Source organism: Vanacampus margaritifer, chromosome 8 (genome assembly GCF_051991255.1).
Source record: "Vanacampus margaritifer isolate UIUO_Vmar chromosome 8, RoL_Vmar_1.0, whole genome shotgun sequence".
NCBI lineage: Eukaryota > Metazoa > Chordata > Actinopteri > Syngnathiformes > Syngnathidae > Vanacampus > Vanacampus margaritifer.
The window spans coordinates 5,037,501-5,065,322 of NC_135439.1; the positions used below are offsets into that span (position 1 = coordinate 5,037,501).

Here is a 27,822-nt window from a genome sequence, read left to right on the forward strand (position 1 = left end):
AACTTTCTTGCTTGAAGGGGCAGGCAACCCGAGAATATCATTTAAGCAGCAAAATGCACCCATCTCAGGGGGGTGGCCATTTTGCCACTTGTTGACTAAAAATGACATCACAGTTACTCAGGGTTCAGGTAACAACCAATCACGATGCAGCTTCAGAAAACTGGTGAGCCTTTGGTTGTCCTCCTTTGGCAATTTTTAAGTGCCATAACAAAATGTTAACATAATCAGGTCATATTTGTTACCTAAATGTTTTTCACCTTTAAAACTGATAACGTAAAGTGTATTTTTTCATTTATGTATTGACGTTGTATACGGTTGAATTGCAACTGAACATAAATTTATATTTAACTTTTTGTTGATATTTTTATTCTTCCTAACATGTTTGATTGTATTTCAAGTTTATATTTAATTTTTAAGGGTAGCCCATGACTCGGCGTTATCTTTCGACGATGAAGCTATTTTGGCGAGCAAAGTTCCTTTTAAACTAAATGAGTAAATGAAGTTGTTGATGTCATCAAAAACAAGGCAATACAACAAACCTGTTAATCATTTGAGCAAGTACCACCTAAAAGACCTGAAAGATGTGAAAATGAGTTTTGAAGTAGCATTAGCAGGTTAGCTGCTACTAACTGCATGGCTAGTGTTGAGGGTCTTCTGCCCAGATTTAATTATAACTGTTTTAATTTACTTATTTCCTCAGTAGAACTTTTATCTGTGGATGTGTCTTTGTAAGTAGTGTCGCAATTTCTGCTCGTGTCGTCATGTCTGAAGGACCTCGTCTGTTTCCACATCACTGGGCCAGTGTCTGTGGTTGAAGTCGATGTGTATTGGATGATATGCTGTACGTAAAAGTCTTATCTACTTCCGGCTGTCGTCATGTGTATTGAACTCATGGCTGGGCGCTGTTTCTTGGGGGTTTGGGGTTTTTGGAATACTGCTTTTCAAGATAGTATAAGAATGCAGTGAGTCCGCTGTAACTACACACTTGCGAGAGGAACTGCAGCCATTTGTCTGTAAACTTACTTGTGTCCGGAATATTCTGTAAAATAAATCCTTCGAAGGACCTGTTCACCGATCTCCGGTCTGTATTCAGAAAATCAACATTCTCTCTACCCGAACAACAACGAACACGCGGAAGACACAGATGGTCTTCTAACACTAGCCACCAGACCAAACTCACTGCTTAAAAATATTGACATACTCTTAAGTTACCTTAATTTTCACTATACACATGCTTTAAAACTAGCAATAGAAAAAACAATGTAAAGTTGTGATAATAATCTCTAATGTTTTTATTTTATTTTATAAATATATATAATAATATATATTAATATATATAATTTTATATTTTATATATATATATATATATTTTATATATATATATTTTATATATATACTGTATATATATATTTTATATATATACTGTATATATATATTTTATATATATACTGTATATATATATATATATATATTTTATATATATATATATATATATATATATATATATATATATATATATATATATATATATAGCTCTCCCCCTCCCCTCCTCATTGGCGAATGGTTGCCGATCCGTGAAAAGCATGTACTTGTTTGAACCGGTCTGTGGTACACCGCGTTCGGGTGCTGTCAACTAGTCCTCTCTCTTGCCGCGGATGGAACTTGTTAGTGTAAAGTCTAATGCGGTTATGTGGCGCTGCTTCAGGGGGGTTACTGAACCTCATTTCACAGTGCTCAGACTCTCATTAGCGCCCCCCCCCCCCCCCCCCCCCCCCGCTGGCCGTACTTTCTCCGCCGCTCTCCAAAGTCAAGGCTGTGGAGCCCTTTACACCCTTCAGACAAAGATTAATTACGCCGCAACTGCTCTTTTGCATTCTTTTGAGTAAATCACCACTATTTCACTGGAAAAGTACACTTGCTACATCAACAAGAAATGAAGTCATGGTAACAGGAGAGATGTGACATTTTGGTGTCATTATCAGCAGCCTGCCCGAGTGACAGTAGGAAGAATTTGCTCCTTGGCTCTAATTGACATGACTTTCTGTCGTTAAATCACATTTCCTTTGCATAATATGACTTCTTATTCGAAAGGATAAGGGACAGTACAGCACAATTGGAGTCACTATATATTTTTAAAAAGGATAGTTGAACTCAACCCAACTTGGTGCAGTTTGTTATATAACTTGCTTTCTACACAGATGAAATTGTTAGGAAATTATCAGTAACATTTCACGTTTTCATAAGGTGACAAAAAGGAATGGATTGTGGCAAACCTTTGGAAGATGAGGAAACCTACCTTTTTACCGAACATCCAATTAACTCATTCACTGCCATTGACGACTATAGACGTCAAAAATTAATTTGAACTATTTCTATTAGTTTAACAGTTTTCCCAACAAGAGTATGGAAACCTAGAAAAAAACTTATTTTGCATTAAAACAGATATAAAATGTGTGTTTAATTGTGAGTTAACTAGTAAAGTCATGCGATTAATTCTGATTAAAAAAATTTTAATCGTCTGACGCCCCTAATTTTTAATAAGCTTTAAATCGCGTCAGGTGATTATTATTTTTTAATTGTAATTAATCGCATGACTTCAATAGTTAACTCACGATTAATCACACATTTTATATCTGTATTTAAAAAAAAAAAAAATTCTAGGTTTTCATACTCTTAACAAAAGTGGAAAAAAAAATTAAACTAATAGAAATAGTTCAAATGAATTTTTGACGTCTAAAGCCGTCAATGGCAGTGAATGAGTTAAAAACAACACAGTTAACGACGAGACCTTGACGACCGAATGGATGCATTTGGATACGTTTCTCGCCTTGTGGGCAAGTGCTTTTGAGATCCCGCACATCGAGGCCAATCTTCACACAGAGAGTCACTTGACGATTGGAAAGTGAAAGACAAATGATCCAGTCACACTTAATCAATGTCAAGATCAATTCTTAAGGGAATGGGAGGACCTTGGTGTTGTGGGACACATTCCTGCATCCCGTCCTTTAAATCTCGTCATTTGATTTATGACCCACGTCTGGCCAGCGAGTCCAGTCGTACCTAATAGAATAACAAAAAAAAAAAAGAAGTTGTGGGGAGTCACGGGGGCGTCCAGCCGTTGGCGCTGCTGATGCGAAGTGGGACAGAGGAGAATCAATGAACCAGAGGGGACGATAACAGGTTTACAGCCAGATCGTGCCTAAGGCTGTGGTGCTCTTAAATTAACGAGGAAGCCGAAGACCAAAGAGGAAGAAAACAAAGTGATACAAGAGTTATCTTTTTATGATTCTACTGTACCTTCATAAAACAGTCGATTTTGACTGATATCGACAGTAGATGCTCACTGGCAAACTTATCAATATTCACACTATATTAAGACAATGGCAATTTTGTTTATTTTATCGAAAGAATGTCCTCTTTATTAGGGACACCTTCATATCTAGTGTGATCCAACACAATATTTAAAGCTATTGAATGCAGAAAATTTAATTTTGAATCGCTACTGCCACCTGTTGACGAAAAATGTAACTTCTTCACGTGCACGACATCATATCTGCGGTAAATTCGAACCCAAATCCAGCCTGAAAATTATTGGCCAGAGACTTGTGGGAGTACCCATTGCGTACAGGTAAGGTGTTAATCTACTAATTAGAACGTGTTTTAGTCATAAACGGTCAAATAAAAAGGCTATTGTAAATATATTTTTGGCCAAATTGTTACAGAGAGCGTTTCAGGTTTAAAAACAAACAAAACTGTCTTCCGGCCCCCTGCGCTATCGCCACCTATTGGTTTGGAGGGGAATAACGTCTGTTTTTGTGGTCTTTAAATATTACGCTATAGCCGGTTACAGCCTGTCAGCATGCGAGAATTGCTGTGAGGCCTTCCATTCATTTCTTTCATTTCATTGACACTTAATGTATGACCTCTACGTTCATACACAAAAAAAGAATCAACCGGGAGAACAATGGATGTGTCCTCCCCCCCCTTTCAATGCTTCGTAACGCACATCAATGAGGAAGTCAGTATATGGTATTTTCACATCACGAGAGGACACACGCACACACACAGAAAACCAATGAGGGTGGCAACAATGGAGGAGGGAACAGAAGAAAGTGAAGGAACAAAAGGAGGGCTATAAAAGAAAAAAAGGGGCCAAAGGAAATGATGATGGTCATTTGTAGTCGAGTCACTTACAGTGATCACAAAATTTGAAAACCACCCCTGAGGAGCATCATCAGCAGCTCAGCAGGATGTTTCAGAGGAGAAGAAGCTTCACATTTGGAGCCTACGGAGGGTAAGAATAGTGTTGAGCTTAACTTTAGAGCTGAGCTTTAGCATCCATTCACCTGTTGATCCCAAAGAACGTTTCTTTGCCCCATCATGACTCTCTTTGCTGCCCTCGTTAGCAATAGCATTAGCGTTAGGGAAATACGAAAGAGTTGATGAGTGAGCTCAGCAGCCGTTGCACTTAAATAACAATTTACTGGCTCGTTGGCAGCTAAGTAGCACTATCTGGTTCGTTACGCTCATTGGCGTGATTAATGGACAAACTAGCTAGCGCGCTCTGTGAATTTTTTACTCCAGGCACAACAATGTGGCCAGTTGATCAAATGTCCCCCTCTAGCGACTAATAATGTGTTTTTCTATTTACCGGCAAGTGGTTAAAATGCAGTGATTTGCTTGTGAAATGTAGATATTTAGTTTTTGTAGCATTTCCAACTAAATTCTCTCTACACATAAATCACACATCTGATGATCGATTCATTTCTTTAAATAAATAAATTAAAAAAGCCAACCGCCCAGCATTCCTGTATCTCACGTCACCTTGATGCAATCTTTTGGGAGACTTTAATGAACAAAATGTGACATAGCTACACTTGCTTAGAATGCACTTCAGTTTTTGTTGGAAATGTGTCTATGTTGCCTGGAATTTAGAAAACACTATGATTTTGGCAATCAGCAAATTGTTTATCAGCTTTCAAGTGGGGTGATGATTATTCAAGTGGTATTGTTAGACACTGCGATTATACACTTCTTCAATGCACGTCTTGGGCTAATTTACATATATTGTAGCGCAAACGCTGACTCACAGAGGTTTTCTTGATTATTTCCTAGTCAGTGATTAAACACACACTGAACAGGCTTAAAGAGCTATGAAATAGTAGCATCTACATAGCTGTGAGTTCACGTAAAATCAATGGGATTGTCCGCACAGCCATTTATTACGATAAATTAGCTTGTAAATCCAGTTTAAATTGTTGCTTGGCCCTTTTGTCATAATACTGGCCATATCATTAGGGACATCGTACAACACAGTATTATTATAAGTAGTCACCTCGAACCTTGCTGCATAGCCATAAGACCATGTCGATATTGCCGTTTATTCCCCAAATACTGCCCACATTATTAGGCACACCATTTTCAAGGCAAAGTTTTGTCAACTCGAGTTTGAATGACTTCTTACTTTTACGTGTTTTTACCATTTGCTTACAGTGCTGTTAGCACCAAAACAGCGCATGTCGCCTGTGTCATCATCAGGGTGGTCTCCGATTGGCCGTCTGATATTTCCACTGTCAACATGCAACACAAGCAGACCCCCCCCCCACCCACACCGCCAGCAACAACATACACAATGTCACATAAACACACAAAGTTGGAAGTGAACACACATGCTACTTTACTTCCTTACATCTTCTTGTGCCGTGTCATCTGATCTTTGGAAAACACACGCGACGGGGTGCCAAATAGTGAGCCGATAGACGGTGGAGTCATGAAATGGTGCAAAGATGCTGCACATGTTGCACTGGAAATATGGGCTTTGTATCTGACGCTGTCAGTGGAAGGTGCAATGGCTTCATGATTGGACTGGTGCCATGTGATTGTTTGCTGGATTTAAGCATCCAAGCGAGGAGCTGGCACTTCCCACGGCACAGAGGTGATTTTGGACGAAGAGGTGATATTGGATTCAAAAGCTCCAAAACAGAACGTGTTTCCAGCAGATTCGGTTTCATGTATTGCAAACATCGTTTGGATTATTATTACTTCTCACCTGTTCTGTTCAGCTACTTTGTTAATGCAAAATGGAGGATTTGTATAATGTCAGGGTTTTTCCTGTGTACAAAATTCAGAGGCGGCCACCTCCAGCCCAAGACACTGATAATGAATGAATGCTAACAAGAGTATGAAAACTTATGAAAATATATGAAATTTGTGATCAATCGTGAACTAGTTAACTAGTCAAGTCATGCGATTATTACGATTACAAATTTTAATCGCATGTTGCCCCTAATTTTTAATAATCTTTTCTTTAAATTTTTTTTTTTTAAATACTCAGTAAAATGACAAATCTGTCTACTGTACTCACTACACACATGCAAACAAACTGCACAACGATGACGGTCACAGAATAAAACTGCAAAAAATACTAACAAAGTACAACCGGTAAATAAATCTCACAATCCTATTGTTCAAAATAATACACCACACAATATACCAACATTAGCGGCCATGGATCAGGATGTACAGACGGTCGTTTAGTAACCAGAAGGTCAGCTGTTTCGATCCCCGCTCTCCCCAAGTCGCGTGTCCTTGGGCAAGGCACTTCACACACAATCATATATATATATATATATATATATATATATATACACACATTGGATTGGCATATGGAATATTTATCTTTACATTTGTGTGGAGAGAACAATTGTTTGTGCCTTACTAGTTCTAGTAAAAAAGTAAATGCAACTGCTAAACTACATGGATTTAAAAAAAAATGGAGTAGGTGACTAGTAATGTAATTGACCTTTTAAATACAGTACCTGTAGCTGCCTTCCCTGCAGTTTCACCACATATCCTACCGTAAATACCACCACTTCCACTTCCTGTCCTACTTTAAGTTATTGCTTGCAGCGTGACCCGGACCTGCACTGTGAGCCATCATCTTCAGATCCAGTCACTTCCACACTCCCACGCCCACACTTGGCAGCCGTCCTTTCCCATCCTTGACTCAATCCCAGCATGGATAGTTGGGGGCTGGCAAGCAGGCAGGCAGGCATCAGGGCAGATAAGCGAAAGAAGGGAGAGAAAAAAAAAAGGATCAGTGGAGGAGGGTGATGCAGATCACGTTCATGTGCTTCTCTCGGGGCTTGGGGGTGCGGGGCAAGGTGAGCAACGATGTTTTTATATTCGGAAAATGGCTCACTTGAAACGCAGTTTTAGAGCGAATCAGTGTTTTATTCTGGTTCAAGTGAAAATTGTTCTTGTATTCATGAGACTAAAATATCATATTTTCATTTCAGATTGGACAAGAGCGCCTCCAGGACGAGAACCTTCCTCTGGTAAATCTTTACCTTTCAATGCGTAGCTGTAGGAGTTAGTTTACATTCTCTATATTACAAAGTATAATCCAAGAATGACAGTAATGGACTGATATTTGAAATTGATGAGCACTGCAATCAGAATCAGAAATAAATGTAAAACAAAGTGTATGTCAATCTACTGAATGACTTTGTCAGCCCAAAATGGCCAACTTCCTGTTCATTTTCGGGAATGGCTTCTTGAAACTTTTTTTTCATGCATTTTCTTATCATAGATATGTCAACTGGAATAAGACTCGGAGGTTTTGCTAAATTTAGCCCTCACAATGCAAAAATGAGTCAGCAATATGAGACTGGATGTTCTGTTGGAAACGGAGCCTCCCAGCATGGTATTGGGCTAGTGTGACTAAACATGGCCACTAGAGCAGATGGAGGAGAGTTATTAATACAAGCTGGCCCTGGAGCATCTTCAGGCTTCTACATATACGTCCACCTCCGGTACCGACAAATACACAATTGCAATATTGACTGTAGATGAGGTTGAGTTGATCCAATGGAGGTTTTCATGGAAACCGTTATCTGCCAGTGTTCACACTTTATTGGACACCGATTCATTTTGAATGGTATGTATATGTACAGATTAGACGTGTATATGGAAACGTTTCTTGGGAGGGGTAAAATGGCGGCCTCGCGGCTTCAAGTCTTGGCCTATCGACTATTCAGATCAGTGGTTCGTCTTCTTCGCTGACTCTTTAATTCCGCCTGTGGCTGCGCTACAGCGCCCCTCCAGACTTGGCATATACATTACAGCCGTGAAACGTCTTCAGCGTCTTCTTTTGGACACATGCATGTCTCGAAACGTTTCTGTGTGTACAAGAGTCTTTTGGTTCCGTGTGAACAGGGCCGAAGTCGGCCAAAAGATCTAAAAAAAAAAAAACTGCAGGAAAATGTCATAATCCAAATAATTTCAATAAAAGGTGAGATATAAAGAAAGTTAACTCTTTGACTGCCAGACGTTTTCAGAAAAGGGATGCCGTGGGTGCCAGCCGATTTAAGCATTTTGACTGATCTTTCAAGGTCCACAGAAAATTATGTGTTTGGACTATGGAAACACACATACTACCAAATGAAAGATTGGACTCTCATCTTTCATCAGAAAAAAAAAGTTTGTTTCTACCTTATTCCGTTTTTCAGTAATCAACAATAGAAAATGGTTAAGTTTCACCTCAGTTTTGAAAAAAAAAAAAAACGTCTTTTAACGTCTTTGGCACTCCTCCATAGGATTTTACTAAACGTCATTTAACGTTTTTGGCAGTCAAAGAGAATCCCTTAAATTTACAGTTTGATTCTGGAAATTACAAAGTCATTCCTTAAACTTTAGGAATCATGTCATGAGACATTATCAACAAATTGAGACGGCATGGAATAGTGGTGAACCTTCCCAGGAGTGTCCAGCCTACAGAAATGACCCAAAGACTCAAATAAAAACCAAATATCAAAATTTATAGAAACATGGTCTACGTATATAGAATTTTTTAACCTAATTCTGGTTACTTAATTCTGTCTGTTAGCGAGAGCCACTACATCGTGATAACTTACATTGATGTTTCTGCATTTGGCAATTTATTATTATATTATATTATTAGTATGGGATTTTTTTTTAATGGGCTTTAGGTGAACTGATGAATACACACACGCTCGCACGCACGCACGCACACACACACACGCACATACACATACTCACCCACATACAAAAAAAAATAATATATATATATATATATATATATATATATATATATATATTTAAAAAAAAACATTTATTAATTTTTTTTTAATTTGTTTTTAAAAAAAAAAAAAGAGAGCAATGATGATGTCAAATCGAATGAACAATACTGAGCTCTCCTGAGAAAAAAAAAGAAATGACCCAAAGAGCACAGCGACGACTCACCCAGGAGGTCACAGAGGAACCGAGGACAAAAATCTAAACTGTCGGCCACTCTCGTATTAGTCAAGGTCAGTGTTCATGAGTCAACAATGGCGGAGAGACTGGGCAAAAAAAAAGGCGAAAACCACTGGTGACCAAAAAGGACATAAAGGCTGATTTCCAGACTTTTGGGATATTCTATGGACTGACGGATGGAAATGGAACAAATGGAAGCGGAACTAAATTTAACACCGTTTTCAGATAAAGAACATCATAATAGTAGTGATGGTCTGTAGCTGTAATCCTAATTCAGGACCTGGATGACTTGCTGTGATTGACGGAACCATGAATTAAGCTCCTTACCAGAAAATCCGGAGGAAGAATGTATGTGGCCTCAAGCTTTTTGCTCTACAACACGACAACGATCGAAAACACGTCAGCAATTCAATTTATGAATGACTTCAAAAAACAAAATGGAGATTTTGGAGTGGCTTTATTGAAGTCCAGCGTTGAATCTGATTGAAATGTTGTGCCATAACCTTTTTAAAAGGCTGTTCATGCTCAAAAAACACTTTTTCCCACCACTATAGCGCCTCCTTTCATACGGTACTTAAAAGCAACATGAAATCCTTCACACAGAACAAATGTTAAGACACAAATACAAAAAAAAAGATTCTGGAGATTGGCTTGGCACAATTTCCCTTAAAAAAAAAAAAAAGATCCAGGAATGATTCCATTTTGTCATCCCTCAAAGCCTATTGATTTTGAACGGTATCTATACCGCTGCTACGTTTTGATCAGATAAAACAAATGTCCACTCCTTGGTGAAGCAGTATGTGGTCGATTGCCCAAGGTTATTCTTGTATACTGCTTTCCCAGCAACTGTGAACAAGTGTATGTTTGTCCACCCATGAGGTGGTGAGTGTTTTAGTATTCATGTTAGTCAGAAGACCTTGTATGCCGCATTCCTATGCAAACGAGGTTTCTTGTGGGTTGTGGACTACTCGCAGTTGATTGTGTTCAACATGTTCTTTCCGTGAAAGTGAGGGCGAGACGCGCCCGCGCCGTTTGCTCGCTCGTCACAGCGCGGCGCCCCTGATTATAATCACTGTCATTACGTCTCGTCGCTGTCGGCGCTCATTTAAAAAGCCTTAATATAATCCCTTCTTTTTATATTTTTATCATTTCATTCAGGCAAATTGGAGATTAGCACAGCGGTTCATTGCTCTGCTAATCTGCTGGTTTCCGCGGTTTTCTGTGCCTTGATACCCTTTAGAAAAAGGTGTGCGACGTAGCTCGCAAATGCAAATGGGGGCAGGTGTGTGTTGGGTGCGAGGCCTTCGTTTCTACAGATTCGATTATTAGAAGATGTCTCACTTAAACATAACCCCTTGGATCAATTCTGTTGTACTACTTTCCTATATAGACAGGCATTTGCTTCTATTTTATGGATGTAATTTTGGAGGACACATTTGAAATGACAATATTTTGGGATTATAGTTTGGGGGTATATTTAGGGTTTCAACAGTCATCTCTACAAATATTGAGCATTCACCATTTTTAAAAGAAGGCGTATCTTTATATGTTGCATTTCTCAGCCTGTCGGGACTCTCCATCACACTTGTGCTTGCATGCTGAGCGTCTGGCCAATTAAGACGCTCATTAGAGTGATTGCCATCGACGTCGCGCCGCCAGCGCTAGCTATCGTCTCATCCAACCAGCAGGAGGAAGAGGAGGAGGCCGCCGTCGTAAAATGCCGTGACATTTCTTTCGTTATTGTCATTCCGGTTGCGGAATGACGCTCTCCAGCAACTGTTTTGCTCTTTATGAGCTTGATGCGAGGCTATTACAATGGCTGTGTTGTCGCGAGCAAATTTAAAGCAACAATCATGGTTGACGATAATCTTACGATTGGAGAGAATTAGTCCTAAATGAGTTTCTTTTAGCTCATTATAATAAGGAACATTTGTGAATGTTATATTTAAACTGTATTTTTTTTTTAATGAAAACATCTTGACTTTTTACATATCAATGCAACAGGTTGAACAACAATCCTGGACCAAATGACCTTTCAGTTAATCGGGAGCAAGAAGAAAGCAATTTAGGGGAAAGGCCCAATTAGCAAATATTTTTAATTTAAGATTAACCCTAACCAAAAGTTTTGAAAATATTTTTTTTTTCCTAAAAAGCAAGAGTTTGAGTGCTCGCCAGTGTGAAACGACAAAGAAGAACAACTCAAGAAAAAACTGACTAATTGTGCACGTCTGCCTTAATGGCTCCTCCCCATCTTAATATTGACGCCATTGTTTCCGTGGAGAAAACAAACACAAGAGCAGGACTTGACTGCGGAAACTCCGGACGTTGAGGACATGCATCACATTGGCTATAATCTATATTATGTCAGCTTTTTATTTAATTTTTTTATTTAAAGAGCTCATATGAGTGCCATTTTGAAAACCTTTTTCAAGTACCACTGTACAGTGAATATTGAATATTTACACGCTAAAATATTGTGGCAAAATAAAAAATTTAAAATGTAGTCGTTTGGGGTCGAATACAGATCCTCATAGATGATAACCACAAAGGATCTGGATTTAATTAATTAAACGAACTAAAAGCAGGGTATTACAGTGGCCCAGTGATTGGAACACCAGCCTCACCATTCAACAGTCCTTGATTTGAATTTGCATGTTCTCCCTCATGCTTTCTCAAACTTTTCAAAACCATCAATGTTAGGTTCACTGAATGCTGTAAATTGCACATTGGTCCAGATGTGGAGGAGAATTTTTTTCAGTGGCATGGCTAGGGTGAATGGTGACACAACTCACTAGCCATAGGCGCAGGGTGGTCATAAGCATGCGACCCTATTAAGTCCCATAAAGAACTGGATGGAAATGAGAGCCTTGAAATGGACAAAAATATTGTGTTGACTCGTACCCCGCAGGCCTGAACGTGAGTTGTTAAACCACAATGTTAGTGTTGTGCATTCATTCCGACTGGGCTGCTGTAACGTTATACCCACTCGAGGGTGAGGGAGCACCATCAGGCCGCCACCGCCAAGCTTAGCTCGCATCCCCTCGTGAGTTACTTTCTACTTAGGCCTGCAGCCCAGATTATCGATTGAGCTTGGCTGTCTATTCTATTTATTTCCAGTAGCTCAGCACTTGGAAGAGCCCCGGTGCAAGGAAAATCTCCCTTTTTTTTTTTTTTTTACAGGCTTATTTTGAAATGTGTATCCCCTCTGAAGCATGGCACATGATTTGGTATAGCCAATATTGTAAAAAGATGCAGGGTAACAAACTGATTAAATTCAGTTCACCCAGTTTAAATAATTCAAATTACATCCGTTTCCACTAGTGTCCCTCAGGGCTCTTTCCTGAGGCCTTTTCTCTTCATTTCCACTATGTCCCCCTAGATAATTCAGTATGTTCGGGAAATTCAAGATTAATTTTAATTATTTATGCAGCTAATACCTTATGATTTCATTCATTTGAATTGGCATGCTATGTTTCATATTGACTGGTCAAATTGTTCTTGTTTTTTGTTTTATGCTATGCACTGGAGACGATGTGCGTCTTGTTTTGTTGGACCTGACTGCAGAAGTGGTTTAGATCCTATTTGGTAGACAGAACTTTCTGTGTTAGCCATGGTTGCTTTCAGTCCCGCTCTGTCCCTCTGTAATAAGGTGTTCCACAGGGTTCCATTTTAGGGCCCCTACTGTTTCCATTAAATTTGCTGCCACAGGTTCCATCTTAAAAAAAAAAAAAAAAAATTAAAACATGGCATTTTCTATCATTGCTATGCAGATGGCCGTTAGAGCTATGTCCTGCTGAGCAAAAAAGGACACACTCATTGAGGCCACTTCTGTCTTTTCTTGCAGGAAATCAAGGCCTGGATGAAACTGAATTTCTTTAAATTCAATGAAAAGAAAACTGAGTTACGGTGTTTGATCCCAGTAGCCGTTTCTCATCCCACCCTGCTGACTTGGGCCCTCTAGCGCCTTATCTAAAGCAGTGTCAAACTTCTGTTTTAAATTGGACAATGATTTGAAATTGGGGCTGTTGTCAAATCCAGCTTTTTTTCATCTTAGGTTAACTCTTTGACTGCCAAAAACGTTATATAACGTTATGACGTTAAAATCATATGGAGGAGTGCCAAAGACGTTAAAAGACGTTTTTTTTAAACAGAGGTGAAACTAACCATTTTCTATTGTTGATTACTGAAAAACGGAATAAGGTAGAAACAAACTTTTTTTTCTGATGAAAGATGAGTCCAATCTTTCATTTGGTAGTATGTGTGTTTCCATAGTCCAAACACATAATTTTCTGTTGACCTTGAAAAATCAGTCAAAAATGCTTAAATCGGCTGGCACCCACGGCATCCCTTTTCTGAAAACGTCTGGCAGTCAAAGAGTTAAGGTTAAACGCTTCTTTCTAAACAGCATTTAGAAACGGTAATCCATGCCTTTGTTACATCTCAGATGGATTATTGTAAAGCACTTTATTTTGGAGTCAGCCAGTCCTCCCTCAAGTAACTCCAGTTGGTCCAAAATGCTGCTTCTTGCCTAATAGGTGGTGCTCGTATATAGGGAGCCATAACTTAAATTCTTCCTTCACTGGCTCACTGTTACCTTTTTTTAGTTTTCATTTTAAGAATTATTTTTTTTTGTTTCCAAATCTTTATATGGTCTTTGGTGCTTATTTCCATGTTATAGCACCGAGCACCTTTACCGCAACGGTTCAAAGTTTATGGTGAACTGGTTATCCGTTATTGTGCTTTTAAAGTCTTTGTTGGGTCATTTCTATTTGCAGAATTCTGGCTAACAGGGCAAAGTGATGAAGCATGTGTGGGTGAAGAGAGGCAGGCGAGTAGCATATTGAGCTGCGGTGAATAAGCACCAAGACCTTGTGTTGCCTCCCACCCCAAAAAAAAAAACGGAGCTCTGTCCTCTATTCATGTGTGAACATGCTGTCACATTGGCATCACTGGACCGCTCCCTGCCACTCATGCCAGTCTAATGTAGGTTAACCACTTGCTTTTTATCTGGAGACTCTCGGTGAGGAAAGGGGAGAATTTGTGCTCTTTCTAAATATCAATTCATGAGGATGCATGCATGTGGAGGATGAAGAGAAATCACAGAACAGTGGGAGTCTCTGGAAGGCGGGCCGGGAGGGAGGGAGGGAGGGAGGGCTGAGGGAGAGCGAGGGGAAAAGAGAAAGCGGGCGATGCTCTCAGTATCATGTGAGACGGCAAGAGTGGCTCATCTCGCAGAAGCAGGTGTTGCATGACCGAGAACTCGGACAAGGAAGCAAAGCAAGCGACTAGTTGGCGGAGGCTTGAAATGATGCAGGTGAGCGAGGCTTCAAACGTTAGAAAGGATACGAGTTGAGGATGAGGTGTGTTGCATTGATGTGCAACTGAACTTTCTTGTCATGTCGACTCGGGTTAGGAAGTGTCTTGACTGGCATGAATGACTTCACTTTCATTGGGTATTAGGCCACCAAGCGTGATTACATTGTTCACTCATCACAAAGCTTTTGGGTTAATTGAAGTGTGTTTTGTGTTTGTGCATCATCCTACTTTCAGCAAAAACCTGTGATACAGCATCCTTCTTTCTAAGAGCGACATAATAATATTGCATTGGATTTATATAGCACTTTTCTTTTGATGGGATATTAACTTTTTAGTGTACAAATATTGGGTCTGTGGAGTGTCCACCTACCCATTAAGTGTGAATTAAATCTTTTGCTATCTGCATATTTCTGAAAACGTATGAGGGAGCATGGCTGACATATTGGGATAATTTGCATGCTAAAATGTGGCGGGCCAGATCTGGAGGTCGGGGGTTATGTTCAGGATCAGGGTTGCGGGGTTGTAGATGTTTGGGTGTGTGAGGTAGGGTCGAGTCTTTGGGGTTCATTTGTGTTTTTGAGATCAGGCGTTCTAAGGGTGGGGATATGGCTTGAGTTTTCATTATGAAACGCAAACACTTGCAGTAACTATTTTTGGGGTCGGCATACTTATGTTCCACTGAGTATGTGACATTTTGAGTGTGTATGGTTTAAAAAGGCGGTGAGTCCTTTCTGGTGAGTGATCTGGGTGTCAATGACTTGAGTGTGGATTAGCTGGCCGCGTGCTGAATGAATCGGCTACCAAAAGCTCATGTTTAAATGTAATTATGTCTTTTCTAACCAATCAAGCGATTGAAAGTGCACCGGCAGCTGTTTCTATCCTTGACCACTTGCAGTGCATTACAATCCATTGTAACTAGCGACTGTATGGTATGTTGGATTCAATTATTTTAGTGTTGGCGATCATGGTCATGCTGCTGTGGTAAAGGGTCGCAAACTTTGGACGTTCTACCGGTACATTCTCGCCTACTAGCTCGCCAATATTACAACTTTATGCTACTGCAGTACTATATTTTTTTTTATCTAACAAAGTTATTTGATTAATCATTGTAGCCCTAATTGTTTACCTTCAATGTGTTTGTTAGGTCAGCACGTCTATTACCGGGGCTTGTCTCCATGGCAACGATACACAGATGGCCTGTTGCTGGGTCAGAGAGTTCACTGCTGCGAGTGCAATTTTTAACTTTCACACTTTGCCAGCTGCAGGAGACAAACTGATACAAAAACATGTTCCAAGCTTGCCTCTAAAAGAAAACCGGACAGTGAAAATTTGCAATTCAAAAACCAGTACAAGACCAACATGCTTCTGAAAAGATTTCCAATTTGAGATACATTTCCTCAAAATTCAGAGGCAAGAACATGAAAAATAAATGCACCGAAATTGTCTTAGCGAGCTGCAAGCAGGATGCTCGTCACAACCATGACAAAAAAAAGGCAACCGAGTGCTCAGTGAGATTGGTGAAGCAATTCTCAGATTTAGAATTAAAAGAATGTACTTGAAGTAATGGACACAATGCTACAGCAAAAGGTAAAACAAAAAGAGGAAATGATAAAATGCCTCTCAGATTCCTCAGCAACCAAAGTACTTTCTGGTAATAGGCTATATTTTAGCAGCTGTGAGATGTAATATAAAAAAAATGCATTTTTTTAGCTATGGATGACTCAACAGGACACCACTGATAATGCTGATCTGATGGCGTTTATGTTGAGTCAAAAAGGAATTTTAGTTCCTATTAAAAATGCCATTTTATTTTGACGAAATTGATCTTTGAACTCATTAAACAAAAAAACGTGACTCTTTTCAAACGGCTACATGAATTGTTTGGAGAGTGGCATGGTAACATCAGAAGGTGCCTCCGTAAGAGACGGGCGAGTGAGTGGCGTGATTTCAACAGCAGTAGACAAAGCAGAAAAAGCCTACAACTTCCTCACAGGTTGCTATGGAAGCACTTCAAAATAATTGGCACGCTTTCTCCGGAACACTGTCATCTTTGTGCGCTATTTAAAAAAAAAAAGAAAAAAAAGTGCAGTGTGAAAAGGGCTTTGGGGTGTTGGGTGTTTTGGTGTATTTGAACAAAAGCCTGTCAGACATTATTCAGACATCCAGGAACTGTTTTAAACAGCGAAAAGAATGCATTGCATCCGCTTCAAGCAAAAACCTGTTACACAAAAGCAATTTGTAGTTTCACGCTAAAGGCAGAACATATTATTCCACATTTTTCATCCCATTCAGGAATGATCAGAAGCACAATGCTGTTTAGCAGCACTCGGGCCGCTGTCAGCCCAAGAAAGCCCGTTAGGCAGCTCTAATGGACCAAGTTAGTCTATCGTTAATGGACAAGCTTACTCGAGCATGGTGGACCTTGATGCGATGATGTCTGACTCTTCCCGCACTGCCCGCGGCTTCCTGCCATTCGCCAAAGAAAGCGGTCGCATCCGCAGCGACGCACCGTGCGCATTAGTCATGTTCACACTGCATGTGGCCTTGGGTCAGCGATGCGCCCCCAGAAATGTCGGCTTTTCGCAGATGAAACTTCCTAGCGAGTTTAGAGATTACTCATTTCGATTTTATTTCTATTCAGAGTCAAACACAGATTCTGTCCATAGGAAATAATATGAATAATTTTGCTATTAAAATCCCACAAGGGTGAAAATATCTAATTGTGCTGAATGATATCCTTGCCCTAGAACATGCTAGAAAATGGAATGTATCCAACCAAGTCGTCGCGAGGTGAAATCAGCCAAGTTTTAAGGCTGGACACTCTTGTACACTTCTGTCAGGCAAAACTATTTTCCCACACTATTTTTTGAAACACATCTTAAGCCCACCATTCTTGGGTAAGGTGTGTTCTGACAAGGAATGATAATCCCCTAAATCTAAGATACCTCACCCATCTTGTGTCGGACATCTTTTGACATTCACTTTAATCCTTGGGTTGAAACACGGGACCCGACTATCTGACCTTTTTATATTATCTCTTCCCTTCAAACTTTATTTTCGTGTAGTGGATGCAGTCATCAATCCAAAAGCTTTTAAACCTTTGCAGGCAGTGCACATTTCATTGGCAGGCAGACTGCTCATTGACCTTTTTGCCTCTCAACTTGTAAATTCACAGGTCAAGCTCGCCGCCCGCCGACCCCCGCGGGGTGTTCGACCTGTCGTCCTAATTACGTTTGTTTTAAATTCACTTTGCAGCCCATTCAACGACTCCTCCCCCCCCTTCGCTCATTTGCAGCTTCAGCAGCAAAACCCTGCACTGCGATTTGCACACAAAAGCCGGAATTCTTATCACCAATTAATGACCCATGGCGCTGTGGAGGAAGCCGCTGGCAACACAGGATTAATTATGGTTTAAAGCTTTGTGTCCATTTTGTTAACTTTGTGCTGACGAGCAGCTGTGTTTTAAACGGAAGGGTGTGTCTTATATAGCATAAGGACAGACTTGGCTGTTTCTTAGCAATGCTCAAAAGGGGAGTTTGTGGAAATCAGACTTTTAATTTTGTAGTTGAGTAATTAAACTACATATTTCCATCTGCGTGCAATCCTGACTCCTTTCTGCGATGTAAAAGTGCAGTTAATTTCCGTAATACTGTCCTACATTAAAGTGCCGCATCCACGGCTGAAATATTGTCAATCTTTTTCTGTCTTTATGGGCACGCACTTCTTCATGGTAACGGAAGCCATGCTTGGATAGCCCTGCGGTATTGATGTGGCGTGAGCGGTGGCTAAATCGAAGAGACAGGACCCGCCCACTCCAAACAAGCCAAGTTCATCAAGGCTAACCAAAATGAAAATGGAAACCGTACCGTAATTCTTGATTCTTGGGGTAATTTGGCGAAAAGAATGTCACCTGGGAACAGTTTTTTGAAAAAAAAAAAGTCTCCTGAGCAACTTCCTGAGACATAAATGGTGACAAGCAACATGGCCAGGTCACTCAAGTCAATTTTAGGCGTGGACAAAATGAAAAAAAAAAGCTCGTTGTCAAAGTGGACATCCGCTCCGATATCGTTGATCTTGAGAGCTTATTGGAATTGTGACGTCGGCTGCAACATTGGCGGCGGAATCTTCTCTCTCTTTAATAAGCTGCTTATGGTCGGTCTGTTGTCTGAACAAAAGCGGAAACACAAAAAAAAAAAGACATTTTCAAGACAGTAGATGCAAACAATCGCAAGTATGGTATGTTGAGTTGGCCGCTAGGCTAAAACCTCAACTATATTTGGTGGGACACTCTTGGAATGTTCTGGACTTGTCATAGGATGTAGCTCAACATTCGCTCTGCTGTTTGCAACCAAATGTCGCACTCAGTTTTGCCTCAATTGCTTTAATACATGATTCAGATTTAGTACACAATCATCACAATCCTTCATGATCCATTAATCAATTGATCTCTCTATTCAGTCTACTGTCTTACACCAATTTTACAGGAAAAGCGGAAATCATAAATGCCAGGGAAATTCGACCCCTGGTCACCCGCCAAGTTGGTTACAAATGGATCTACTTGATCTAAGCTTGACTGACTATTGTGTTTGTTGTCTTGTGATTTTCCTGTGGGATATTACCTACTTGCCAGTTTCTTATATAAGGAAATAGTACGCACAAGGGGCAGTTTAAGCTACTTTCTTAATGCCAATAAGTGTGTGCCGTCTTTAGACTGTGGTTTCTTTTAGTCTATGTAGTTGTTATAGTTGTCAAATCATGTTAGCCACTTGTGCTGTGTTCCAGGAAACAGACATTGGGCATGTTATGATTTTTAGATTAATAAACATGCATTGGAACACCCTTGGAAGTGAAAGTTAGAGGAGTCTCGGAGCACATCGATCTACCCTGACGCCCAATTCACAGACTGCGGAGCGGTTTCCTTACGGCATCCGCACGGACAGTAATTCACACAGTGCGCGTTGCTTGAGCTGTACGTGTCCGGAAATCTCCACCTGCCGGACCACAAGATCACAGGGGGGTTCACGCTGGAGATTTTGAGTTCACGTGATAACCGCGTATACAGATAACCACGCTTGCCTGTTGTAACGTCGATATGCTTTTTGGACGTTATTTCTGGGACTTCTACCAGTGCTAAGTACATTTTGTGTTTAGTGTTATTTTGTCACGTTTGATTTATTCTGAGCTCGTTTTTTGTCTTTTAAATGTCTGACTCATGTTAAGCTATGTAGTTAGCTACCCCAAAAAACGAGTTCGCAAAAAAATTATTTTGAAATATACCAGATCTACCTTGATGCCGACGCCTGACTTCCTGTCCGGCTCGTGTAATTTCCTCAGCTTTATGAAAAGCCGCATGCGGTATCCGGTTTGTCACGTTTAATTTATTCTGAGCTCGTTTTTTGTCTTTTAAATGTCTGACATTCATGTCAAGCTATGTAGTTAGCTACCCCAAAAAACGAATTCACTAAAATTTTATTTTGAAAGATCTACATTGATGCCGACACCTGACTTCCTGTCCGGCTCGTGTAATTTCCTCAGCTTTATGAAAATCCGCATGCGGTATCCGGTTTGTCACGTTTAATTTATTCTGAGCTCGTTTTTTGTCTTTTAAATGTCTGACTCATGTCAAGCTATGTAGTTAGCTACCCCAAAAAACGAATTCACAAAAATTTTATTTTGAAATATACCAGATCTACATTGATGCCAACGCCTGACTTCCTGTCCGGCTCGTGTAATTTCCTCAGCTTTATGAAAAGCCGCATGCGGTATCCGGTTTGTCACGTTTATTTATTCTGAGCTCATTTTTTGTCTTTTAAATGTCTGACTCATGTCAAGGTATGTAGTTAGCTACCCAAAAAAACGAGTTCGCAAAAATTTTATTTTGAAATATACCAGATCTACCTCGATGCCGACGCCTGACTTCCTGTCCGGGCTCGTGTAATTTCCTCAGCTTCATGAAAATCCGCATGCGGTATCCGGTTTGTCACGTTTAATTTATTCTGAGCTCGTTTTTTGTCTTTTAAATGTCTGACTCATGTCAAGGTATGTAGTTAGCTACCCAAAAAAACGAGTTCGCAAAAATTTTAATTTTGAAATATACCAGATCTACCTTGATGCCGACGCCTGACTTCCTGTCCCGCTCGTGTAATTTCCTCAGCTTCATAAAAATCCGCATGCGGTATCCGCAACTAATAGAAAGCGTGCGGAAATTTTCCGCGGCCGATCCGCGCCGAATACGCACCGCAGCTGGTATGAATTGACACGCAGGCTCAAATGCTTTCTATTCCTCGCGGCGTCTGTACAGATGCCGCTCCGCGTCCGTTCCGCAGTCAGTGTGAATTGGGCGTGATGAACGGGGCCTGATCTGACCTTGTCAGTTCCAAGTGGCGGACGGACCATTGTAGCTTTAAGACTACACCCAGGTACTGCGTTCAGAAAATCAAATATCTTGTAATGCTAATACAAAAGTTCCCTTCTTTGCAGGTGGCTACGTCCGGCTCCAAGTCCTGCACCCGCTGACATAAAAAAATAGACATTTTCAACACAATATATGCAAGGAATGAAATGTGTTTCAGTGGACTTACATGTGTGTTTGGTTGCCTGCTTGATCCACGGATGTCGCAAAGCCTTCTCTGGGGTGAGCCGCTTTGTTGCATCGTATCTGCTCAGCGATGCACAAGAACTTAATAGACCCTCAAACAATTCTGGGCACTAGTTTGACTGAAGAGTTGGTGAACCTACTCGAGACAGCACCGAATAAAGTCCAGAAACTTTGGATTTTTTGACTTCAGTCTGGTGGCCAGAGGGGTCTTTGGTTGCTTTTTGTCTTCGGTGTCGGAACCGTCTGGAAATTGAATGAGTATGCGGTCACATTTTTGCACCAAAGATTGGTTAAAATAAGCCTCATAAAGCTCACCAATACAGTAGTTTTTCCTGCTGGCCGCAGTCAGTAAGTCTAAAGGTGGGAGGCCCAGCACCTAATGAACCGTCACATTCAGGATTCTAACAATGGCGGCGGTCCAAATGTCAAAACCAAATTATGATCTTATATTTACCCTTGTTATACAGTTAAAAATGTCGCCTTTGTCTTTGCCTTTAAAAAGAAATAGGCCCCAGTCAAGCTCAGCCAGCGTGCAGCCGAGGCTCCACATGTCCGAGGCTGTAGTGCAACACTTGCCAAGGAGACGCTCCGGAGCCATGTACGCCAGCGTCTGATTGGTGGGCCGACCTGTGGGGAGAACAAGGCACGTTTGATGTCTCTTTCCATCGGCCATAACATAAAATGTCTGCAATTGGCTTTACTGGGCTCATGTCTCACCGTGTAGTAGTCTCACCTCTGATAAAGATGCTCCCTCCGAAGTCACTCACTGCTGCATTGTTTTCCTTGTCCAACAGAATGTTTTCCTTAAAAAAAAATCAATGGACTTGATTTAATAAAGATTTGCACCTAACAATACCCGGTTTGATTATATTATATATAAATTAAATTCCTGAAGAATCTCATTTGAAGTAATCTGGTCGCCAGGTTGCAGCATGGAAAAATGGTAGGCTACATTGTCTGACCATTGTGAATGGAGTTCATCAAGGCTCTGTTCTTGGACCCATGCTATTTACAGAAGATTGTTTCAGTTAAGACCCCGTGCATCATTGTCGTGAACTATTGGTTTTTGGACATTTTGGCTTGGTCAAGGGATGTAAAAATGGTTGATTGTCCATTATGAATTGAGTTGATATCCTTGGACCCATCCCATTTACCATGTAGGTAACAATGTTGTTCCATTAGCTACACGTTAGGGTTTTGTGGAAAACAAACAACTATTTTTATATTTGTAGGTTGTGTGTTGTTTGCTCTGTGGTCTGTCAATAAATACTTCGGCATTTGGTTCAATTAGTCTGTTTTTAGTGCTTCCATTAACAAAGTAGCTTTTCTTTTGAAACTAAATCCTCTTTTCCTCTGTTGATAAAACATTGTCGAGTCAGTCTTCATCTCTATTGGACTACAGCGCTGTTATTTATGGTTCGGGGGAAACAGTTGCGCTCGTAAAACAGTAGATGCAGTATTTCACTGTCTGCTCTGCCCATAAACTTGCCTGCTCTATCAATACGGAAGAATAAGCATATATTTTTTCTTTTGCCAAATTGTTTTTGTTTTCTCCGTACCGGTTTTAAGTCTCCATGGATGAGTTGCACATCTTTGAGCACTTTCAGACACTTGAGCACGTCAATGGCGTATTTCCTGATGTCGGTTTCACACAGTCGTCGCAATTTACTCTCCACTAAGGCTTTATGGAGGTCCTTTCTAAAAATTGAAAAATGAATCAACAGGTCTCGTCATAGAAAGTCACAAAGTTTGGAACTTACTCAAAAAGTTCAAAGGTGATGCAGAGGTGACTGCGGAAGTAGAAGTGCTCCTTCATGTGGACCATGTTGGCTTTGTTGGTTCTGTCTAGTCGCTGCAGAGTTTTTAGATTGTCCAACTCTGTCTGAGCCATTTTGTGACCTCTTGAAGGAGAAATGATGTCATTTCACTAGCATGTCACGTGACAATCCACTAAAACCTGGCTTAGTGTTTGAAGCTCTGTACGGGGATTGTGAAGTTCTTACTCAGCAGTGTTTCGAAAGACCTTGATGGCGACAAGTGCCATGTTTTTGTGGTCCCTGCATTTGAGCACCTTTCCGGCCAGTCCCGAACCCATTACCCCCAGCACCTCAAAGCGGTAGGCCAGGTGGTCTCCAGCCCTCTGCGAACGAATGGTTTATTGAATCATTCCGGGACTTCTGGAGGCGGACTTATAATTAGGGTGGACGCTCACCACTTTGTAAAACCCTTTGGCGTCGTCGAAGGATTCGCCCTCCGCTGTCGTCGAGGACTCTTTGGATCGTCGTATTTTCTTGGCCTTTTCTCCCACATACCACACGTGGCGGTATTCCTTGATTTCGGTCTGCTCGTACGGCGTCAGGCATCGCTTGGTGTCCCGGAGAACCGCTGAGCAGTACAACGAGTTTCAACATTTGTTGCAATGGTATCAGAATATATCAGAGAATCGTTAACTCTTTGACTGCCAAAAACGTTAAATGACGTTTAGTAAAATCCTATGGAGTGCCAAAGACGTTAAAAGACGTTTTTTTCAAAACTGAGGTGAAACTAACCATTTTCTATTGTTGATTACTGAAAAACGGAATAAGGTAGAAACAAACTTTTTTTTTTCTGATGAAAGATGAGAGTCCAATCTTTCATTTGGTAGTATGTGTGTTTCCATAGTCCAAACACATAATTTTCTGTGGACCTTGAAAGATCAGTCAAAATGCTTAAATCGGCTGGCACCCACGGCATCCCTTTTCTGAAAACGTCTGGCAGTCAAAGAGTTAAGAGGCACCTACTTTCAGGAGTCCTGCACTGTGATTGGGACGGGAGGAGTCGGCTCCTGGAAGAGCTTTTGTTTATCTGAGTAGAGATGCATTTTATACATCAATTTATGAATTATTAATCATTGACAATTCCATCTGTGTGTTTATGTCCAAGAGGTTATGTTACGTCGCCGTCTTGTTTTGAACCTGAATGTACTGGACTCTTGCTCGGATTTGAATTTCCAGTACCCAGAAGCAACCCGATATTCAATACATGCATAATTGAAATGTTTGAAAATCTGCTATGCAAACATTTTCAACCATAGGTCTAAAACGTAGGTCCTCCAGGTCCGCAGTCCAACATATTTTAGAGGGGTTTCCCTTCTCCAACACACCTAAATCAAATGATCAGGATCCTCAAGGACCTAAGTATGAGATTTGTGTTTTCTAAACTAATACCGCAATCCGAACCATAATCCGATCCAAAAAACTGCTAATGTACAGTTTAACCCCTAGGCGTTATTGTGACCCGTTTTTGGCTTTTTGTTGGTTCTGATCAAGCCATTTCAAAATAAAATACTGCCCACGGGTTAAAGGTCCCATATCATCAAATCTTTTTATTTTATTTCATGCAAAACGTTTTTGTGGTTTTGAGTAACCTGGACATTTAAGAAACTGGCTACCAATACAAAACCGTAAAAGGGCATTCAAGATTATAAGGAATAAAAAAAAAAAGAAAGAAAGTGTTTTTATTTGAATCGTATGGCCCAACTAGCTCGCTGCTGTAGAAATCAATAGGAAACGTTCTCGTCATAAAAACAACAAAAGTTAAATCATGTATTGAACTTCCGATGGCTTTTTTCAAGAGACAATCTCCAACCTATAACCGTTCCATCCCCAGACGTGTACTCACTCGAGCACAGACTTGTTGGGAGGGCGTCGAGATGGTTTTCTGCTGAGTCATGGGAATTTGGGGGAACCCGAGTCTGGTTTTGTACGGGGGGTTCGACGGCAGGGAGGTCTGACGATGGACTGCCACTTGGATGTTTTTGGTTGACTGCAGCGGCTCTTTGTGGACTGTTGCGGCGTGAGGAACCTACATTGTGAAAAAAAAAGGAGACTGGTGAGTTCACATTATTGTAATATAGACAAGTAAAATTAAATTAGATATTGATTTTTGTAGTGCAAAAATAATGGGGTTTTTTTCCAAGTGAGAGCTTCGATAAAATAATGTTTGAGAAGTTATTTTGTCAGTGTATAGTTTTCAACAAAAACATTAGGATAATAATTTTCTATTTCTCTTTATAAAATTTCCTGTTGTGTATATCACGATTAGTGAGTAAATTGCTTGTAAAAATGTTTGAATAAATTGAACTCAACTGGGGGAAAAATGAGAATCCCAATTAAAACACTTAAATGTGTGTTAATGAAAGAATGACAAAGGATAAATTCATTTCGATTCTGATCTTTTACTGTTTCTCGGAAAGCTTGTATTAGGCTAATAATATTTTCTATTCGCTTACAAATGCTGTCAAAATCGGTTTTAAAAGTAACATTAATCCAACAACAACAAAATGTCTTGAAATTCAGTTCTGAATAAGCAATTTACACATTAATCCACTTACCAAAAAGAAAAATCTATTAGAGGGAAAGTAGAATGGTTCATATTGTTGTTCTTGTTCCTTCCATATTACGCATTTTTAATCAGTGTTGTGACAGTAGTGTTTTTTCCCAAACACATTTACTCCCTTACAGGAATGCTACAGTGCTATCTCTGTGTCCAAACGGCCATTTCCCAGCATCCAAACTAACCTTGTTAAGTTGCTCGTTAGTTGCCTTATCACTTTTTGGAGAGGCCGCTTGCATCTTCCCGGGTGCCGCTTTCTAATGTGGCGAGCATTTCTCCTTTTTCTTGATGAGCGTCGACAAACGTCGTCGTGGCCTCTAGCAAACTCCCGGCGTCGCGTGGGCTTTTATTTGTAATAAAGTGGCGTCGACTCGTCATCGCCGCATGAAAGATGGATTTTCGGCGACGTCACGTGACAGCCGGGCCAGTTTGGGTGACGCGAGGTCGGCGGGGTTTTGGGTGAAAGTCGTGAAGTTACTGCTGATGGGGGGGTTCCGATGGTCGACAACGCGCCATATTGTGCAGATTGACGGGTCGTTGTTAGGGGCGGGGGGGTTTCCGATGGTCGACAACGCGCCATATTGTGCAGATTGACGGGGCACAACGCCGTTGCCGTGGTAACAGGCGCTCCCAATCAATATAAAGAGAGATTCAACAATTATGATTGTACATTTCACTATGCCATCAATTAACATATAAATGGTCATAATAAATATTAAATGCATAGACTATCACAAGTTTCGTGTCTCTTGATTTATTAAAAAATATTTAATCATTCCATTGACTAAGGAAAAAAAGATACAAGACACTAAACACTGTATAGGCTAAATTATTTAGTTTTAACCTGTAATTAAATATGTAGCATGCACTGGCAAAAATAGATGACTGAAATTCAGTTTCTGGTGGCACATATTTCAGACCATATCAGCCCAATACATGGTACCTAATAACAATATTCGCTCATCATATCACTGTACAATTCCATTGCATTGATACTAACTTGAATTGCCTCATCAAGGCCATCATTTTTCTTTGAATGTTTCTGGACAGTTGGGGTTGAGTTGCTCGGCAACGCGTCAAAACCGATGCGTGTGTGCGTGGCAGCGAACAAGATTTACACCCTTGAAAAATAAACCGCGGACGGCTTCATTGGCCGAATGTGCAGCCAATGAAGATGTACGATTGAGCTCCTTGGCGCCGCTCGCGTCTTCCGAGAGAGAAAAAGACATGCTGGATAAGTTCCTAATCTATTTGGTCACTCTTGGTTCTTGTTGTGTGAATTTAGAAGACATGTACCATGAATGGCAGCACGGTGGCTGACTGGTTAGCACGTCCGCCTCCCAGTGCAGAGGACGTGAGATCGAGTCCAGGCTTCGGCCTTCCTGGGTGGAGTTTGCATGTTCTCCCCGTGCTCGCGTGGGTTTTCACCGGGTACTCCGGTTTCCTCCCACATTCCAAAGACATGCATGGCAGGTTAATTGAACACTCCAAATTGTCCATAGGTGTGATTGTGAGTATGGTTGTTCGTCTCTGTGTGCCCTGCGATTGGCTGGCAACCAGTTCAGGGTGTACCCCGCCTACTGCCCGAAGCCAGCTGGGATAGGCTCCAGCACCCCCCGCGACCCTTGTGAGGAAAAGCGGTCAAGAAAATGGATGGATGGATGGATGGATGGATGTACCATGAATATAAGAAAGCATTGATAACTCATGCCCAAAAAGACACAGGACGTATTTGTCACAGATCGGTGATGCTACATTGTGAGATATTTTAGTTGTCAATATGGGAAGGAGTTTTGTTAAAAATTTGAAAACTTGCCATATAAAACAAACCCAAGGTGCTAGAGCGGAAATTCCATGGCTTACACACACGCTTGGACTCCACATATTGACCCAATAGCTCCATTAAGTTACGATTTTTCTTAAAACTGCACGCACATTCTGTTCAACGCTGCCTGCAGAGAGTTTAATTAATTTGCCATCTTTCTATTTCATCACCAGAAGAGGAAGACTGCATGTCAATTCTCTACTCCATTGGATTATTAGCACAAAAGGCCTTTTTTTTTCCACTGCATCCATTAAGACTTAATGGCTGCCATCATATTCATCCATGTAATTAGATGATTCCCTTCAGGAGTGCAAGTCGCATCTGTGGCGGCGTCAGAATTGCGACCAGATTTGTTGGGTTGCCGGGGGGTAATTAGTTGGCAATTACGGTTGTGATTTATCCATTATGAATGGTTACAAGTGTCCGAATTGTC

At 40.7% G+C, this 27,822-nt stretch overlaps 2 protein-coding genes across 13 annotated transcripts in view; one reads left to right on the forward strand and one right to left on the reverse strand.

Annotated features, from left to right (window-relative positions):
- The window catches only part of rap1gapb (RAP1 GTPase activating protein b), a 96,233-nt gene that overhangs the window by 26,512 nt on the left and 41,899 nt on the right, over positions 1-27,822 (forward strand). For 9 of the 11 annotated variants that reach the window (XM_077573670.1, XM_077573662.1, XM_077573663.1 and 6 more), the window contains one exon: positions 7,299-7,337. Coding sequence is in view for 7 of the 11 variants with exons in the window: in XM_077573662.1 (XP_077429788.1) it covers positions 7,299-7,337 (39 nt within the window). In the remaining 4 variants the exon portion in view is untranslated. Of the gene's footprint in view, positions 1-7,298; positions 7,338-14,462; positions 14,591-27,822 lie in introns of those variants that run through there. The other 2 variants (XM_077573669.1, XM_077573673.1) reach the window with 1 other exon arrangement.
- LOC144056677 (dual specificity tyrosine-phosphorylation-regulated kinase 4-like) lies at positions 18,524-25,943 on the reverse strand. 2 transcript variants are annotated; one of them, XM_077573676.1, is made up of 13 exons: positions 25,750-25,938; positions 24,851-25,033; positions 23,971-24,034; positions 23,403-23,575; positions 23,194-23,330; positions 22,951-23,091; positions 22,750-22,888; positions 21,924-21,993; positions 21,645-21,817; positions 21,506-21,566; positions 21,331-21,433; positions 21,174-21,250; positions 18,524-18,757 (listed from the first exon to the last, which is right to left on the reverse strand). In XM_077573676.1, the coding sequence occupies exons 1-13, from the start codon at positions 25,801-25,803 to the stop codon at positions 18,675-18,677; spliced, it is 1,458 nt and encodes a 485-aa protein (XP_077429802.1). In that variant the 5' UTR covers positions 25,804-25,938; the 3' UTR covers positions 18,524-18,674. The 2 variants fall into 2 exon arrangements, with proteins under 2 accessions (XP_077429802.1, XP_077429803.1); XM_077573677.1 differs by lacking the exon at positions 18,524-18,757 and adding an exon at positions 18,958-21,104 and having other exon boundaries at positions 25,750-25,943.

Bases quoted from the DNA above. Each gene is read 5' to 3' on its own strand.
- LOC144056677 (XM_077573676.1), bottom strand. From the start codon at position 25,803: ATGCAAGCGGCCTCTCCAAAAAGTGATAAGGCAACTAACGAGCAACTT. The intron at 24,035-24,850 runs GTGAGTACACGT...ATCTCTACTCAG, and splicing joins CCCAACAAGTCTGTGCTCGA to ATAAACAAAAGCTCTTCCAG. The intron at 21,434-21,505 runs GTGAGCTTTATG...TTCAATTTCCAG, and splicing joins CAGGAAAAACTACTGTATTG to ACGGTTCCGACACCGAAGAC.